A 19834-nucleotide genomic window follows, 5' to 3' on the forward strand; every position below is an offset into this window, starting at 1 on the left:
ATCCGCGGTGTCTATGAAACATGACATCCAGGTGTATGACGCCTCTGAGTTAATACAGATGCTTCAACGTAACTACCAGACAGTAACATTGAAGATGAATGAATTGCGTGATTCACTCAGATGGCGATGTAAACAGAATAATACTTTCTGATATGCCCATTTGTTGGGTAATCATTGTATATCATCCGAAAAAAAACGAGGAATCATGAACATGTGACAAATTAAAATCTTTCCTAGACCAGGAACTGAAACCGAATCTCCTGGAACTCGTTAGTAGTCACCTTGACCATTTAGGCCATCAGAGCAGGTCTCCCGGAACAGCCTAGAAAATCTACGCATTATGGAACGATTCCTAAAGATTTATGACCTGTAGAATTGTCTCACTGTAGATTATCTCATGTATTTAGAACGAGCTTATGAGGCTGGTGGGGAAAGACTGTTACGGTAAATGACCCACGGACAGATGCTGCAAACTGGAACTGTTCAAGAAGGTGCACCATGAAATTTTTCCAAAAGACTCGAATTTACTGTCGTATCAAACTGCGCGAGCTGTTCTTCAGTAATGTTATTCACATGAAAATGACCCGTCCGGAGAAAGAGTGGCCAGGTCAAACGCTGTTGAGTTTACTATGATTTGGACACGATAGTTATGGATGTGATAAGCCTTACGGCCCGCTGTAATATTGCGGTCTGTTCCATCAGAAACATTGTATTTACTGACGGCACACGCAATACCAGTGGAATATATGAGAATTTGAGAGAAAATGTGAAACAGGGCGCAGACGAAACTAAGAGTTGTGATGGTTTTAGAGTTTGTTATGACAGTAACTATAAACATATCGTCTGCTGTAGTAAGCAGACGTTTTTCTCTTTCCTTCTTCATTTTGACTTTATTCTAAATGTCCACGTACTTACGACGCTCTCCAAATGTGTTACGCTCTTTTTTTATATTCCTAGAGGTGAAATTTCATTTTACGTTCTCGCAGAGTATTTACATTACCTTTAAATGTGCTTTTTTGAGTCCGTTCTGAATAAAACGTCTTCACATTTACTGCCTGATTTTCTCTGGAGTAGCCCCCATTCCTTTCACCACTAGCCCGCTGGAACTAGCATGATGAAGTTCTTTCTTACATTATTAATTTACTGTAATTTTAAAACGAAATGTGGCAAAGATAATATAAGAACCGTGTAGATCCTACGGCGTGATACATATTTCCATTTCTTAATCTACACTATCAAATCTCCTTCAGGACCGAATCATCGCGACGGAATTCTGAGGCCAGAGAAGCAAATGGAGGAAAAAGAATAGTGGCTTGCTTTAAGAGAGTGTATTAGCGCCAGCTTTGTTCAGCATAACACAAAACGTCGACCTCTCCATGACGTGACGCGACTCAACGCTTCATCTGTGCTAATTATCATGTTATGACTGCACGAGACAAGAAATTTGAGGCAGTAGACGAACTGTTGATAACCCTGGGCTCCATCTGTGCATACTGTGGAAAGAACCACCCACACCGAACCCACTTAAAACACAATCATGTGTATCTGTCAATGTCAAAGTCAATGAAAATCACCAACAGCCGTGTATCTTAAGATGTTATTTTATTTTGAAGGTTATCAGTTTCACATTTCACTATGTCATCTCCAGGCCCCATATGAATCTCTTCAAATACACGAAAATGTCATATAGAACCATAAATCTCTGGACGTCGTGAATTCAGTCGTTACACTAGCGCTTCATTCGAAGACTTGATAGCAATGGTTGCTTTCAAGTGTTCGAATGAAGCACGGCTGTAACGACTGAATCCACGACATCCAGAGATTTATGGCTCTATATCACACTTTCGTTTATTTGGAGAGATGCATATAAGGCCTGAAGATGGCATAGTGAAATGCTGAAACTGGTAGCCTTCAAAATACAATAAAATAACGTCTTAAGATACACGGCTGCTGGTAAATTTCACTGCCACTGACAGTTACTTAATCAGCCGATGTCCCATGTCCATGATGGACCAACAGAAAATCATGTGTTGTTCGTCCAAGGAACAGTGAGACAAAAAGGAGAAAAAAGAAGATAGAAGACCAGAACATTGTGCAATTCCGAAACATCCAGATGTCATTCTGGACCACATCTTGCCTCTTATCTATCATTGGCTAAAAACTGAGTTGCAAATGGCTACCAGAAATAATGTGTGCATATTTACAGGAACAACTTGGGGAATACGAACAGACATTGTTAGGACTTCAGCACTAACTCTGTGTAACTACAGCTAAATGTAAATGCCCTGTACGGTACAGACCTGATCGTATCAAAACAATGGGTATGGCTATCAACTAGACATGTTGCACCATCGAAAGGTATCTACGGTCCCCTACTCTGTCGAAACAGTGTTTCGCTGGAATCGCTCCTCCTGACGTTCGACGGGAAGTAGCAGACAGAAAACAGAAGACCAAAGCGACAGCACCAGTTCATCCCCTGTTCAGTCACCAGCAACCACGTTCACGACTAAAGTCGAGAGTGTTTCCTTAACACAACTGAGGAACTCAAAGCGCCGCCACAGCAAAAAGAGACTGCAAATGAGTCGTGCTAGGATCTGGCATCTGGAAAGAGGAATGTCAACTGAAGAACTCCCTCATGGTTACACCATATTGTACGAATGTCAAAGTGTGCATTCAGATGCAAAGAACAGGATTTTTTGTCTCCCAGCTCACGTGACAGGTGCTTACCTATGAAAAGTAATTATTTCTACTTTCACGTGCTTCAATTTGGAGCAACAATTATTCACCAGTGCTGCTACTAATAAATAAATGTGTAGAAAAAACACAAATGAGTGTGGTATTACAGTTTCGGTCTTAGTGTAAAACCAGCATTACGAGTAAGTGACACGATGTTTGAGAAGCGACGTGCGGAGTAAGTGACACGATGTTTGAGAAGCGACGTGCGGAGTAAGCTAGATTCACTCCACAGATATTCCTACTCTTTGCGCAACAGAGAAGAATGAACAACCTGGAAGTCGCTCAATCGACGATGTTCTAGTTCATAAGGAGCAAAACTAATCACCAGATACGGATTTCAGGGCCGAGTGAGTTCTGTGAATATGGGGCTAGGCCGATCTCAGTCCATCTCTTGCAGTGTCGCCGTCGCTCAGTCTCTAGCAGCATAAATGACTAGCTCACTTCATCAAATTTTGGCCTGTAACTGTTTAATAATTGTAATGTTTATTTTTTGTTTGTGGTTGTATAACCACGTTTAGTATGTTTGCTTCTGATACAATGGTTACATAATTGTATGACTACTATAGAAAAGGTGCATACAGAGCACCAATAATCCAGTAGCGTATAATTAAAAGAACAAAAAAGGACTCGATAAAGATGATATCAAACACTTGTATGGGCGCTACATGCAAATTCCAACGGAATACCTTGACCTCACAGTTAACAAATAGGCCATTCACTGTGTATGGCGCTCACTTTCCCGAATTCCCAAATCAAAACAATCCTTAAAAATCCCTTTCATGGCAACAACAACAGCACTGCAGGTTGTAATATTTAGTTTGCGTTTATGTTTAGTTCAAATCGCAAATTAGCAATCCCAGATCACCGCCTACGAATTCGGGACACTTCCTTGAACACCATATACATAAATCTTCGTTAGGCTGAGCTAAGACTTCACGTTAATGACCAGACGGGGCATTAAGCACAACTGTAACAATCAACTTAACGCTTTCTTTTATCATAGAGGCACTACGTCTCACTATGTGCACGAACAGTTAGCAATATTGCTGACTTCGAAATATCTAGGGATTAAGCACTGTTCACTAAATATTTGGTTAAATGATTGACTATAACTTCAGACTATAATAATTACGATCTTCAATATGTCGACTGTCCATGTCCGGAAACATAGCATCTCTATCTCATCTAACACGGTATCAGCAGGAATCAATCTCAGCACTAGCTCTAAGCATATTTTTCAAAACCAAGCAATGCCTACATGTCAGTGGTACAGTAGAGAAGTATTCTGGGAAACTTAATCATAGGCCTGCGTTACGTAAAAAAGCGTTGTGAATCATTGTTCTCAACGTTCCTGAGCAAATACGATTTTCTAAAGGGGAAGACGGTCAAACTACGATGATTACTCTTCTATGGATAACGGATCGTGATGGTGCAGTTATAAAGACACTACACACGCACAAAGGACGACTGGCGGTTCAAATTCTTTTCCGTCGAATCTTTGGGCTAGTTTCCCCTTACACATTCTGGCGAATTTAGGAGTAGTTTCTGTGAATACTCCACAGCAGATTTCTTTCAACACTCCCGTTCAAATTGCACTTATATTAGGGGATTGGAACTACGAACCTTTCTTTTGTTTCTTATGTAGGTAACAGACCGTCATAACCATGGGTATCTTCAGAAATGTGTCGGAGGGGGAGGGGGGCAAGGGGAGAGGGAGACTGTAAGCGACATTTTCTACAGCAATTTCTAAAATCATAGTTTCACTGAGATCAGCCACGTAATGCTATAACTAGCTGAAACACAGGTTCAGCTGAAACACAGGTTCAGCGGAATCACGGGACATTAACTCCTTGTAGTGTATGAGAATTCTGATGAGTAAAAACTCCGTACTCCAGATTCCACTGAAGCAGCCAGCTCCCTACGAATAGGGTTAGTAGAGTATTCCATTCCTTTACTATACACCAAGCACAGGCCCAACGGCCTCACACTGCTATGGCCTATTCTCTTGTGGTCGTGATATGAGGGCAGTCCATCATCGAAAGCAAACTATCGTTTTATTATTTCAGTCCGTATGAACAAGTCAGATTCCGCTGAACTGAACGCTTTTAACTAAATCTTTAAAACTTTGTAGTCGCCACGTGCGACCTCATTCAATCCATTCGTATTCGTTTTTACTACACGCTGTATTTAGAAACTGAATGGTACTCATTATTGCGTTACACTGAGGTGTTAAAGTCGTGGGGTAGCTATCTACACATATACAGATGGTGGTAGTATCGCTTACACAAGGTATAAAAGGACATTGCATTGGCGGAGCTGTCATTGGTACTCAGGTGCATCATCTGAAAAGGTTTCCGACGTGATTATGACCGCACGACGAGAATGGTAGTTGGAGCTAGACACATGGGACATTGCATTTCGGAGATAGTTAAATTCAATATTCAGAGATTCACCGTGCCAAGAGTGTGCCGAGAATACAGAGTTTCAGGCATTCCCTCTTACCACGGAGAACGCAGCGGCCGACGGCCTCCACTTAATGATCGACAGCAGCGACGTTTGCTTAGAGTTGTCAGTGCTGACAGACAAGCAATATTGCGTGAAACAACTACAGAAATCTATGTGGAACGTACGACGAATTCATCCGTTAGGACAGCGCTGTAATTTTTGGCGTTAAGGAGCTATGGCAGCAGACGAACGACTTTAATGTCTTTGCAAACAGCGTGACATCGACTGCAGCGCCTCTCCTGGGCTCATGACCATATCGTTTCGAGCCTACACGACGGGAAAACCGTGGCCTGGACAGATGAGTCCCGATTTCAGTTTCTAAGAGGTGATGGTAGGGTCAGAGTACGGTGCACACCGCACTATGGAAGCTGGTGATCGTTCCGTAATTGTTTGGAGTGTGTTTGCATGAAATGGACTGAGTCCTCGGTTATGTTCGGCTACTTGGAGACCATTTGCAGCCATTAACGGATTTCGTGTTCCCGAAAAATGATTGAATATTTATGAATGGGAATGTGCCATGTCATTGGGCCACAGTTGTTGGCGACTGGTTTGAAGAACATTCTGCACAATTCTAACGAATGACATGACCACCACGATCGCCCGACATGAACCCCATCGAACATTTATGGGACATAATCGAGAGGTCAGTTAGTGTACAAAATACTGCACCGGCAACACTTTCGCAATTATGGGCGGCAAGAGATGCAGCATGGTTCAATATTTCTGCAGAGGCTTCCAACGACTTGAATCATGCCACATAGAGCTGCTGCACTAAACTGGGCAAAAGGGGGTCCGACAAGATATGAGGTATCCCATGAATTTTGCCATCTCTATGTATATGCTGGTACTTAAAGCAAAAAAAATTCATAAAATCATCTTACATTAAAGATATTAATTTTCGCGACTGTCTTATCCTAAACACGATTTTGTGAACTGAAGCATGCCGACGACCCTACATTGTTATTCTCTGCTGCTGTTTGGTGGGATAATGACTTATGGTGGTGGTGGCTTCTAATTTGAGCGCACCAAAGTCGTCAACAAATTGCAGTTTTGAAATACTTGTTACCGAAGTTGCTAATAATGTTCTCGCTATCCTAACATACTACTGGAACGTACCTTTGCATTACGTCGGTAATGTTGAGAAAATCTGACTTGACAACTAGGGGAAGGAATTAGCTCAGGTCAACGAAAATACATAAAATCGTAAGGCACATATCTTAAAAGATCGAACAGAAGAATCAGTCGGAGTTCGTAGAGTGTGGTTTGGCGATGGGTGTTAAAGAAACTCTTAGGTTCTAAGACTGACTCCTCCCTGGTTTACACTTTTTTTTTTATCTGGTGCTTACAACGACTTCTATCCGGGACGTTTCGCGAATGTCATTACCGCCAGCTTGAACCACGGTTCGGAATCGACATCAAGCTGTCGGTTCTCCTCATAACTGGCTGGAGAACCCGATCGAAAGTTCGCAAGGCAGGCATACGAATATAGCTTCCAATAGGATCATGCCTAGCGAAGCCATTTGATGCTCAAACCTAGTAGGAAAGATACGAAGACCAGGTTATTAGAGAATTAAGTACGGGTTCTGATTGGGGAAGGCAGTCGTGGGTCCTGGCGTTCGCTAACATACCTAGCAGAAAGACTAGGAAAATGAACTATTTGTCATTCGTCTCACATGGTTTACGGAAACCATGGCAAACCAATATCTTGACGGCCAGCCAGGGATCTGAGCTTCGCTACTACTTCAGAATACTGCATCTTATCAAGTATAAAAGGACATTTGAAAAGTCAGAACGAAGCAGTAAAGTTAGAAATCTACTACGGATACTAAAAGACTGTCCAGTTTATGGCAACTCGACGAACATTTTGGTCGAAAAAACCAATAGCTTAGCCATACTTCGTTAATAAAGTGAACTCACAGAGATGCGACGCATTTGGTGTTGTTCGAGATTTAACCTGCAGATTGGGTAAGGTGTTCTATCCCATCAATCTGAAACACCAATCGCACGAGCGATCACGAAGCTATGTTCAAGCTTCCAGTCCCAAGCCATAGGACTGGGGAAGCCAGGGTAGGCACTTGACATCGAACCCAGTGCCTTAATTCTTCATGTTCATATGAGATAGTTCTAGAACATGCATGCCCTAAAAAGGTAGAAGTCTTCAAAGCATACTATTTTTCCAGTCACACCCGGCAAGTTACACTAATAATACGAGTAGTCAATACCTGTTGAAATAAACAGATCCTTTCTCTAATAACCTATTTGTGACAATACTCTAAATAACGAAATACTGCAGGAGAAAAAAAAAAGGTTATAGATATTGTCTGCGGGCTACTGATACGAAAGTGAACGCATGTCTGAGACATCATGAAATCAATTTGTAACTTATGGCCTAGCTATAAGTGAATCGCGACAGCGACGAATGTCTTACCACCACATTCAGTTTTTCCGTTATCGGAAACTACAAAAAATCGAATAATGCGTTTCCAATTTCATATTTTTGTAAGTTGTCTACAAGTGATTCAGTTTATGGCTCTGATCATAATTTATCCCATGATGGGCCTTACAGCAAGTACAGGATAGCCATGCAAAAGCGCCCCCCCCCCCTACACACACACACACACACACACACACACACACACACAAGTTATTCGCCTGGTTCAAATGGCTCTAAGCACTATGGTACTTAACATCTGAGGTCATCAGTCCCCTAGACTTCGAACTACTTAAACCTAACTAACCTAAGAACATCACACACATCCATGCAGGAGGCAGGATTCGAACCTGCGACCGTAGCAGCCGCGTGGTTCCGGACTGAAGCGCCTAGAACCGCTCGACCGCATCGGCCGGCAGTATTCGCCTGTTTGAGGTACACAGAATGATGTTTACAATCATCGCACAGAAGACAAGTAAAGTAGCAAGAACATAGTGACAGCTACAGAGACTGTCATCTGAACATGTCAGACTGACGATAAATATCTGATTACAGTCTAGTATTGATGCCTTAGTGAAAAATGGTTGACACAAAGTAAGGGGCGTTGGAAGTGCCACATTCTAGTCTAACAGTGCTCAAAAACTTATCAAGAAACATCTGAGCAAACACATTAGAAAATTGCATGCAGTAATTTTGTACTACAAAGCTAGATCCCATGCAACTCTCAGTGAAGAGTAAGGCATGATTCATGTTTTTCACTATTGCTGTCTCGTATTTCTAGGCAGCCGCTAATGCGAAATTAAAACAAATTATGTTGGTACTTGAGTGTTACAGCTGCTATGCCAGCTACAACACAGAATATGGGTATACCAAACAAATGTTTATTGGGGGTGTTGCTTCTTCAGAAGTCCAAAACAATGCATCTTTTCAGTGGGATGAAACCAAACTTTTACTGCCTATTTTAAAGTTAATTGCAATTAATTATCTCAATACCGGCACGTAATGAGATTTACGTCAACTGTCCATTAATTGACGGCGTGAATCGTACACGCAGGAAATAATTCGGACATCAAGGATGAACGTAACACAGCAGAAGCAAACCACTATAAATGGTATGACAATGATCTTACCGACTGGAGGTTTCCGTAAAGCTGCCACCATCCAGGAGCCGCACTTTAGCAAACAAAACAGCACTGACGAAGGGTACCGCTGTCAGTTCTTCGAGGCAAATTTCTACTTGAAACTTGTAGTATTTCTTTTTCTTCATCATAAATGCCATCGTCTCTACACAAGCTGCACTAATTTTCAAAACAAACAACACATTTTGTACTAACAGGCACAATCTTTTATTACAAGCAACGCATTCTTTTTCACCCGACACGAATATAAAAAATATAAAACAAGCAGGAGGTTACAAGCCCTAATTCCCGATAATGTGCTACAGGTACGAAAGATTCGTAGCTTAAAAAACTGCACATAAATTTGTCAATAAACCTGCAGAGGCACTAACTGCAGCAGTTATTTCAGACTTGCTGGGTTTCCTCTGTAGAAATACAGAGCAATACTACTGTTCAGAGTGTCTTCTGATCTTCCTTACTGTCCTGTTACAGTTCACAAAGCCCGTCTTAAAGTAATACATACCGAAAATCCGAAGTTAGAACTATACTATCAAGAGAATCGGTTTCTCAAAATATAAAAACGAGTAGCAGCTTTCATTCTAGCACATCTCACTCACAGTTCACATTCTCATCAACTAATTTTGCTAATTAAACCTTGTAAATGAAATTTTTGACACATCAAACGCTCCTCCGCAGCTTCTCCACGTTAAGTTGCCTTGATAACCAAACCAAGTTGCCGCTGCTAACGTTTCACCTGTCAAACCGTCTCCCACACTAAGCATAGCGACATCTCTAAGGCAAAGATCACAAGTTAAAAGACACAAACAGAGAAACGCTCAATATGCATTATCTGTGACCAGCAACCAAAGATATACACTGGACGATGTATAAATGCATTCCGCTTTCGGCTTGTTGTGTAGTGTTTAGTCCAAAAACCGAAATGCCAGGGAAATTACAAAGCATAAGCTGAAGGCGAAACAAATCGATTAAGCGCAACGTATCTTCACTTCTCAAAGAGAAGGCTAAATGAAAGCCTGGTTGTAAAACTGAGCATGTGCGACGTACTGACGGCAAAGAAGTAATATGAAACAATATTCTGTAATTACATAAGAATGAATACGAATTTAAACTAACAACGTTTACAAAGTAATTAGTCCAAATTTATGACTTAGAACACTCTACTTTTTACAGATCTCGTCTTATCCAGCCAGTTAGTAGAGGACACATCTATGAAAGGGGCTGGAGATTAAAACGAATACAAAAATGGGAAGACTCAAAGGTTAATGTAAAAATACGAGACACTGTGGTTTTCATTTGGTTGTGTGCAAATACCGAATGTTCGTATTCTCAGTTATTAACGTGGAACGAATTTAAGCTTCAGCAACAAAAACTGCATGGTATTCGCCCTCCGGACATCTAAATAATCAGCAGTGATGAAAAAATGTACTATGTGCAAATTCAATGGTTTATTTCAGAAACTAGTCAAGCGCCAAAACCAGAAAAAAATGAGTTGATACCACCACATTTGTCTTTGAGGGTAATTGCACATTTCAGTGCAGAAAGCAGTCAAATATCTCCAACTGTTGTCGTCTGGCATGGCGTTTAATTTCGCGTTTATATCAGAAACCAGTCAAAGGTCTCCGTTTGTCAGGTTTCTGCAGTAAACTGTGGGGACACTTTATATTTCTTTGTTGTCAGTTGGTACTCATATTCTGAATCAACAATAGTCAGATGTTCAAATGTTTTCATTGTTGTCACTAATCAGTTAGCTTGAGCTTTTCGAGTAAGTCTGTTCTGTTTTCCAGTGTTCATAGGTTTGTGATAATAATAAGCCTATATCAAAGTGAGATGACTGCAAGTTCAGAAGACGAATCCCAACACAAAAGGAAATGAGGAGTAGTAAACCTACAAACGTAATTGTATTTCGAATGCAAGGGTGAAAGGAGAAGGTTATGTTTCTTACTCTGGCAAGGAATTACGGTTCCTAAGGAAAAGAAGCCCAGCAGTATCATTTGCAAGTGCAATGGAAATTATTATTTAAACATTGACCAGGACATCATTAATGAAACGTGGAGAAATTTACATTTTATTGAAAATAAAAACTGTCAATATATCTATATTTAGACTTTGATTGAGGTTAATGAAGTTAAGTGTAGATGGGGAAAACTAGGTCCAGCCAAAAGGTCAGACAAAGAAAGTGGTATGCTTACAGAAGGCAGTTTTAAAAGGAATCACTCTTACAGATATAATGTAAGGATTGGCGGTGTACTAAAGCATGGTTGCAAGAACGTGTTTATGGAAATCTACGATACAGCACATAACAGATTTGGGAGAATTTGCCAATTATTACTTAAAAATACGACTCCTAAAGACATGATGGGCCAAAGCAGGTGTCGCAATGCTCTTCCTGGCAACATTTGTGTACGTATCCACGATCATATTGAAAATTTGAAGTTAGAGAGACCCATTATGGTGAGCAACACACCCAATTATTTGGATGCTCGTTTAAATGTCACAAAACTCCATAAGATGTTCATTAATGACAACCCTGACTTAAGAGATATTGTCAAGTATCGCTTTTACTATTCTAATTTTCATGAAAACTTTGGGTACTCGTCCAGCGAATCACAGGCTGACGTAGGTATGCAGTCAAAGTGAAAGCCTAAACGCAAAATTGAAGGACAAATCCTCGAATGATAATGCTAAACGTACGGCAACTGCAGAGTTGATTGTACACAAGGGGTGGGCCAGAAGTTTTATGTTAGCACGAAAGAGGCGTCGCAAAATTTTGACGAATAACCAAACAGCCACTGTGTGTTTTGTTTATATGCAAACGTTGCCGCTCCCGAATATTCCTGTTCAGGAAATTTTTTACATGCAGCAGCTGTGGGTTAACGTTTTAAGCATCTATGATGTGAAGAGCAACAAGTCCAAAATCTACCTTTATCATGAGAGTGGAGGTAACAAGTCTCCAGATGAGGTGTGCAGATTGTTATTGAATTACATAGAGACTGAAATATCCAGTAGAGTAAAGAGATTGACTCTTTTTAGTGATGGTCGATCAGGACGGGACAAGAACCCCATGGTTGTTATGTTTTTGATGAACCTATGTGACAAAGGGCGATTTGACGGTATCGCCCACAACTTCCCTGTTCCTGGTCACTCGTATTCACCATCTGACATAGACCTTGGGGCTATAAAGCGTATCGTGAAAAAAGTGGATCAATTTACACACCATTGCAATATACGGAGCTTATGCTGAAAGCCAGTAAAACAAGTCATTTAACTGTACACCAAGTTCCCTTCCAAGATGTCAGAAGTTTCAAAACATGGTGGTGTCACGCATACAAAAAGCTTACAAACTCAGACGAAACTTCTGGTAGAGGCGTTTCTAAAGACCAAAGGAGAATTTCAAGATATTCACATACAAACAATTTTGTTACAACAGTAATACACCTGGAAAAGTGGCAGTAAAGCCACATATTGAATCAGTCAGCCAACTTTTACATTGCTGAAAACAGAGCCTGCTCCTGACTTACCCAGCAATTTGGCCTACCCTTCAGGAAAAGTAAGTTTATAAATAATATAATATATTAGGCAACTTCCACATAAAAAATACTGTTAGGTGTAACTATTTTCTTTCATTCGAACGTTTACTTAAAATTTTGTAGTGCAGTCTGAAATAATATATTTTTTGGCCATTCTCCATACGTGTTTAGGTCTGAGCCTTGATTTCTTCGTTATTGCTTTAGGTTTCTATCAATATTCAGAAGCTGTGAGATCTGAATGTCCTAAGAGCTTACCTGGTGGGGTATGAAACATTTTATGACAGCATTTTACAATGGCCTACAACAGAGGCAGAATGTGCTGTGAAATTTGCTTATGAGAACTGAGCAGCTCCTACTGTGATTATTCAAGTAGTTGATTATTTCACCTGTGTAGTAATAATGTAGTCCCAATATCATTAAAAATTCTGTCCATTTTCAAATATAGGAGTTTTATTTGTAAATCCTAAAAATAAGGAGAATTATACCATAAAACTATGTTTGCTCTACTCGTTTACTGCAGAAACGAGTTAAGTAAACTTTTTCATTCTGATGACAGCAATGTTTAATAACCCAAAATATTTTTTCTTTGCTCAGTGATCAGCAGCAATATATACTACTTTCAGAAAACATGCCGAAGTCACTATCGAAACATGTAGTATGATCTAGACAGTGTTTTGTGTTTTCCCAAAATGGACAAACTTGGTGCTTGACTGGTTTATGAAATAAATGATACAATTGACAAATTTGAATCATCGTCATTGGTTATTTGGTTCAAATTGTTTTCATTCTTAACCAAATATAGCCATGCCCCATCCCAGCTCCCACTTCCTATTTGGACTCACACATCCATTATCATCCTATAACAAATGAATATGATTGTGTTGTGAATAAGCTGATGCCTTATAATGCCGAAGATGTGGGGAAGAAGAAGAAGAAGAATAGTTTCACACAGTATGAGGCATTGATGTCTGAATCTTGAATATAGAGTAAGGATTTCATGTGATTCTGCATGATTTAATGAATATATAGCAACTGATTACAACAACATTGAAAAATTATGAATGACTCTCTTGTGTGATGAAAATCAAAGTAGCTAACTGCTGGCACATATCTAATTTATGTTACACACAACTAAAAAAGTAACACTGGATACACAACACAGACTAGACATCAAATCCTTGCAAGAAGGTTGTAAAAGGTATCTATTATGAAACAGTGTCATTAAACCACTTAGCAAGCCAATATGCAAACTTTATGTTTGTCCATTGTTGTCCAACCTATATAATTCTTCCTTTTCTCAATTTCATTAATTCTCAAAATGCATTAAAATTACAAATTAGTCCATAAGAGACATTAACAAACTGTCAATGAGAATTGCGCAGAGCTTGAACTACTTAATGGCATATAAATTATTTGTTTTTACTACTGACCTTATAGCTACAGTTATAGGGGACAGAAAATGCAATAAATATGAAATTAGGATCACATGTGTGAACAGTATAAATGGCTTGCAAAAATTATAGGGCACAAAATGTTCATGACTTCAGATACTCCTGTTGCCAATATTTCAATAAACTCCCTTAAACAAATTATATCGTACTTTGTAATAAACTCCAAACTTGTTTTCACAGTAGATGTAAAGTAAGACATATTACACATTAAGGTAATTTCTGGATTGTAACATAAAAGATTTGTGACAATGTATTAACTTGGACAACATGTAAACGAATAAAACAATGGACTGTTCTAAGAAAGAGTATTATGAATCCCCAACAACAGTAATACAAGTTGAAACTATATACAATGCACACCAAGTCAAAAAAGCCTGTTGAAACTGTGTGAAGTGGCTTGGAATGAAAAACTAAATTGAACTGTAAGATTAAATGGTCACTCTACATTACAGAAGTGATTATATGGTCCACAAATGGGTAAATTATTTCCCATAAGTAACTTTTACAAAAGGTACATCATTATTGCCAGATGACTAGGAATGAGAATTTCAAAACTGACAAAGCTGGTCAGCTGCTAGTCTGCTGCTGTTGTGAGCATCTGTGGAAAGTGGCTGAAGGACAATGAAACCACAATTAGGAAATGTGTTGAGTGTCCACATATCACCACAGAAAGTGACAGTTGAAAGATTGACACTGACAACAAGAAGACATTTGGCAAATCTCAAGATAAGTCATAAACTTCACAAAATATAAATGATACGTAAGTGATATGAAAAATATCATATGTTTGAAGCAAAGAGATCAAAATTGTAAAATAATCTAATTTGGATGACAATATAACATAATTTGCCACAAGTAGCTCATTATAAAATTGTCTGAGTATGATGAAATGTATTGTAATCAAAAGATACAACTAAGTGAGGAATGTACTAATTATTGAAAGATTATTAATGTGATCCTGGCTGTGACCACACAGCCCAGAATTGTTTCAGTCTCACTTCATATCATCTTTTTCTCTCTCAACAGCCTGATGATGACTGCTGGCTGACATTGGGGAAAAATGCATTGGATTTGATCTTGCTTCTCATTCATTTGTTCCTTTCTTTCTGTCTTTTTTCCCCATCAAACATCTTGTTGGAAAGATTTGGCGGGGGGGGGGGGGGGGAATAGAATCAGATATGGAACTTCAGGTCATGGGTTTATGAAACATGTTTCCCCTACATGACAAATTAGAATCAGCTGGGGGAGACCTTTTAGAACAATGGACAGCTGTTGAAATATACTTTCTTCAATACATATCCCAGCACAAAGGCAAGTACTTGGGTTCTTCGAAATACAAAAATATTATTAAACTATTTAAAGGCAAAGTAGATGTTGTGTTTGCCTGTACAGGTGCTCAAAAATGTTCAAGATTCATTGATTTCCTTCAGAAGACAGATCCTTTACTGCATCTAATCTATAATGAGCTCAACTACACCATCAGGACACTCATGAATAGATTTTATGTTAGTGCAGCTCCACTGAGTCTGGAAGCATTTTGTGATAATTCTTACTTGCCACTGAAAAACAGTCTTCAACACTAGAGAAAATGAGCATCTCAAGAAGCTAAATGCACAAGAAAGATGCTAAATTTCCATGCGAGCTAGAAAGCACAATGTGTTTGCTTCTACACACATTTTCGAAAAGTCTGTTTTCGAGGAGGAGGAGGAGGAGGAGATTAGTGTTTAACGTCCCATTGACAACGAGGTCATTAGAGACGGAGCACAAGCTCGGGTTAGGGAAGGATGGGGAAGGAAATCGGCCGTGCCCTTTCAAAGGAACCATCCCGGCATTTGCCTGAAGTGATATAGGGAAATCACGGAAAACCTAAATCAGGATGGCCGGACGCGGGATTGAACCATCGTCCTTCCGAATGCGAGTCCAGTGTGCTAACCACTGCGCCGTCTCGCTCGGTGTCTGTTTTCGATAAACCTGTGTTGTGGTATCTGACTTTGGATCCTGCAGAAGTATCGTACACAAAGGTAGTGACATTAGCTACAGTACTTCCAGCTGAGTACTGTGAAAATTCACTACTTGATGAATGGGAACTATTGACATTAGAAGAAGATGACTCAAATAGTGTCAAGCACCGAGTGGACTTGAATCAGTTTTTTGAGAAAAGATATACCTCTGAAGAAAAGAAATACCCTACTGTTATGAAAATTGTGAGGGCTTTACCTGCACATCCACAAGGCATTGTTGGGGAACATCTTGAATGAAGACACCGCAAACTAGTGTGAATGAACACTGGATACCTATTTGACTGTAAGAGATGCTGTGGAGAAAGCTCACTTCGTAATTATCACTCAGTAACTTCTTCAATTGGCACGCAGAGCCCATGTCAGATACAAGCAGTAGTGAAAGATGAGAAGAGGGTGGCTGTGGCAGGATGGAGGAAACTAGAAAAAGAAAACAAAATATTGCAAGAGAGTATATAGAGTAAGTTTGAAAAAGAAAAAATAAGTATTTAACATGGTGAACAGCCACTGAAGAGAATGAAAGAGGAAGGAAAGAAGAAAAAAATGACTGTGACAGATTACCGGATGATGCAAAGAAGGGCTTAAAAGAAGCAATACATAAAAAAGGGTTTATGGGAATTAGTGTGGCCCAAGCAACATTGGGGAGTGCTACAAAAATTATGCGACAAGAAGTGAAGAAAATTGAAGACATGGAAAAGGTACCAAAAGCAGCCGATTAACAAAGAAAACAATGTTATAACAACATTTCTTCACAGAAGTAAAAAAGCGAGACCCAATGACCTAATTTTGTAAAGAATGCTAGATGATTTTTCACACTACATTTAGAAATTAAAAGTTGAAAACATTTTGTTTGTATTATTCACAAAATGGTGCTCTACAGCTGCACTTTCAAGCTGATTCTAGTTTTAGGTATATTTATGTTGAATAGGAGCATGCCAGTGCTATTGCAATATATTGAAGTGATGTTACATATTATTATTATTATTTCTATTTTTCTCAGACCTTAGGTCTGGTTAAAAATGGAAAGTGACGCGGACCTTGATCAAGCATGACTTCCTTTTAACTGTATGGTATATGTTACATTGTATTTAGGAACTTTCGGGTTATTGAACACGTATCAATAATTACAGATTTCTGTAGTTGTATATATACGTTTGGATGTAGCTGTATTGCGTTGATGTACTGGTGGATATTGTGTGGTATGACTCCTGTAGTTGATAGTATAATCGGTATAATGTCAACTTTATCCTGATGCCACATGTCCTTGACTTCCTCAGCCAGTTGGATGTATTTTTCAATTTTTTCTCCTGTTTTCTTTTGTATATTTGTTGTATTGGGTATGGATATTTCAATTAGTTGTGTTAATTTCTTCTTTTTACTGGTGAGTATGATGTCAGGTTTGTTATGTGGTGTTGTTTTATCTGTTATAATGGTTCTGTTCCAGTATAATTTGTATTCATCATTCTCCAGTACATTTTGTGGTGCATACTTGTATGTGGGAACGTGTTGTTTTATTAGCTTATGTTTTATGGCAAGTTGTTGATGTATTATTTTTGCTACATTGTCATGTCTTCTGGGGTATTCTGTATTTGCTAGTATTGTACATCCACTTGTGATGTGATCTACTGTTTCTATTTGTTGTTTGCAAAGTCTGCATTTATCTGTTGTGGTATTGGGATCTTTAATAATATGCTTGCTGTAATATCTGGTGTTTATTGTTTGATCCTGTATTGCATTTATTATTATCATTAGTAGTATTTTAATTCTGTAATAGTTTTATAACTAAACCTCATAAGGTTTAGTTTCCATCCCTGAAAGCAGAGATCTGTGGCAGATCTCATGACAGAGTACAATAGTGGTATATGTGCAAAAGCTTTGGAGTACACAGTTCATCACACATTGTTGACCTTGAGGATCTGCAAGAGGGGATCCTTACCTGTCTCAATGTTGACCCAATTAAATCATCAATTGCTATTGCAGTGGGCACAGAATCATCAAGATTGGAAAGTGTATCAATGGAAACATTTCACCTAGTCAGATTAATCATTTATTTTTACATTAAGTCATTGGTGGTCTCCAGATATGTTATTAGTCAGATTAATATCTGCTCAAAACATACACTGTACCGTAGATGCAGGCTGGTTGATGTGAGGGACATTCACATGTGCTTCCATGGGCCCTGTGGTAGTAATCAAAGGCATCATGACAGCAGTGGACTACATGAACTTTATTGGTGACCATCCGCATCCCTTCATGCTTCACATCTTCCCTGACGGTGGTGGTGGTGGTGGTGGTGGTGGTGGTGGTGGTGGTGGTGGCACGTTCCAGCAGGATAACTTCCCATGTCACAAGGCCGAAAATCTGCTACAATAAAGTGAGGAGGACGACAGTGAACTCGCATTGATGACTTGTCCACAAAATTTGGCTCATATGAATCTGATGAAAAACATGTGGGATCCTCTCTCTTTCTCTTTCCAAGCATTAATCCCTACATGCGGGGTCTGCTGTTATGGATAAACTGACATGTTAAGATGTCTCAATTTCAGAAATATCACCCCCCCCCCCTTTTCCCCATGGAAAGTCACAGTACCTTAACTTAATTTTTTACAAATCAAGCACTGCATACACTTATTACTATCTGAATTATTTTTTACCTGAGATTGCTAATTTTCTTAATTTATATAACTGACTGATCTCATCTGAATTTATATGAACAGGTAAACTTCCTCTAGTGACCAGTTTTCTGCTAAAACTATTTTACAAGCTGCCTTACATTTATTACTGGACTGAGAAATGCAATATTTTTTAATGTGGTACAGGCATGGCACTAGACACAAGAATGACATACACCAGCAACCAAAAAATCTGTCCCTGGTGCTGAGAGTGCTAAGTATGATCATAAAATATTTTCAACTTTCTTCTCGCTGAGCTTAAAATCTCAATGAATAGTGAATCTCTTCTCAGAACTAACCTACACCAATTTCTGTTGGCTTATTCAATTTGCTCTGGTGACGAATTTGTGAATGAGAGGTTACCGAAGAAGAGATACAGCTAAACTGTTGCATGATTGTCAAATGTTAACATAAGTGTTTTATGCAGATCATGTTATTTTCATTTAGTCATTGTATAGTACAAATACACATTTTTACTGTATATGTATGTATTGTTGAAATGACTGTCCTGAAGCATGATATCAACTGTACCATATTGTTCTGAACATTTCATCAAGAAGGTGTGAGGATGGCAACATTTATTGTTTTATTTATAATATCGTAGCATTTATTGTAAAACTGTTGAGTAGTAAATTGTAATTAACTATACCTATAAATATATGTAATCTTAATCTTGACATATTCCTCATCCAAGGGAATTAATTAGTATCTGCTACATGGATCAGCACAGTGAGGAGCTTGCCTTGGATGTGGAATATGTCAAGATTATGGTTAAATATATTTATAGCTACAGTCAGTTGCAATTTTGCTATTAACAGTTTTACAAAATTATGTTACAATATTACACATAAACAATAAATGGTTATTGTCTTCACACTTCAATGACAATATGTTCAGAACAATAGGACATGCACAGTTGCGTTATATCTCTCGAGGCAGAGGGCCAATGTGTAGGCTGGCCGCATGGCCTTGCCTGCTCACCCTTGAGTGAACAGGTGGCTGTTCCTTCAGCAGCACCTGACCAGAAGCACGTGGACAGAGGTTTGCTATTTACTAGGAGCTCCAGTGTTAGGTGTGTTATGGAGCCCCTTACGAAGATAGTGTTCAGGGCTGAAACAAAATATGCCTGTCAAGGGGGTCTCATCCGAGATGTGGAGGCGGCCTTGCCTGCGGCTATCGAACAAACAGGGTCCAGTTGTCTGCAAGCTGCGACTCATGTGTCACCAATGACATCTGATGCATTGGTTCTGAGACTATACTCTGTTATTACAGTTGGCTGGTGGAGGTGGTGAAGATTGCTGGCCTCGCATGCAGGGTGCAAGCAGAGCTTGCAATTTGGAGCATTATTTCCAGGG

The 19834-nt window shown here is 39.3% G+C and overlaps 1 protein-coding gene across 4 annotated transcripts in view; it reads right to left on the reverse strand.

Annotated features, from left to right (window-relative positions):
• The window catches only part of LOC126469930 (protein FAM102A), a 482093-nt gene extending 472512 nt beyond the window's left edge, over positions 1–9581 (reverse strand). For all 4 annotated transcript variants that reach the window (XR_007586095.1, XM_050097329.1, XM_050097328.1 and 1 more), the window contains exon 1: positions 8803–9581. Coding sequence is in view for 3 of the 4 variants with exons in the window: in XM_050097329.1 (XP_049953286.1) it covers positions 8803–8951 (149 nt within the window). In the remaining variant the exon portion in view is untranslated. The remainder of the gene's footprint in view (positions 1–8802) is intronic.
• Between the last annotated feature and the right edge of the window lie 10253 nt (positions 9582–19834).

Source organism: Schistocerca serialis, chromosome 3 (assembly GCF_023864345.2).
Source record: "Schistocerca serialis cubense isolate TAMUIC-IGC-003099 chromosome 3, iqSchSeri2.2, whole genome shotgun sequence".
Taxonomy (NCBI): domain Eukaryota; kingdom Metazoa; phylum Arthropoda; class Insecta; order Orthoptera; family Acrididae; genus Schistocerca; species Schistocerca serialis.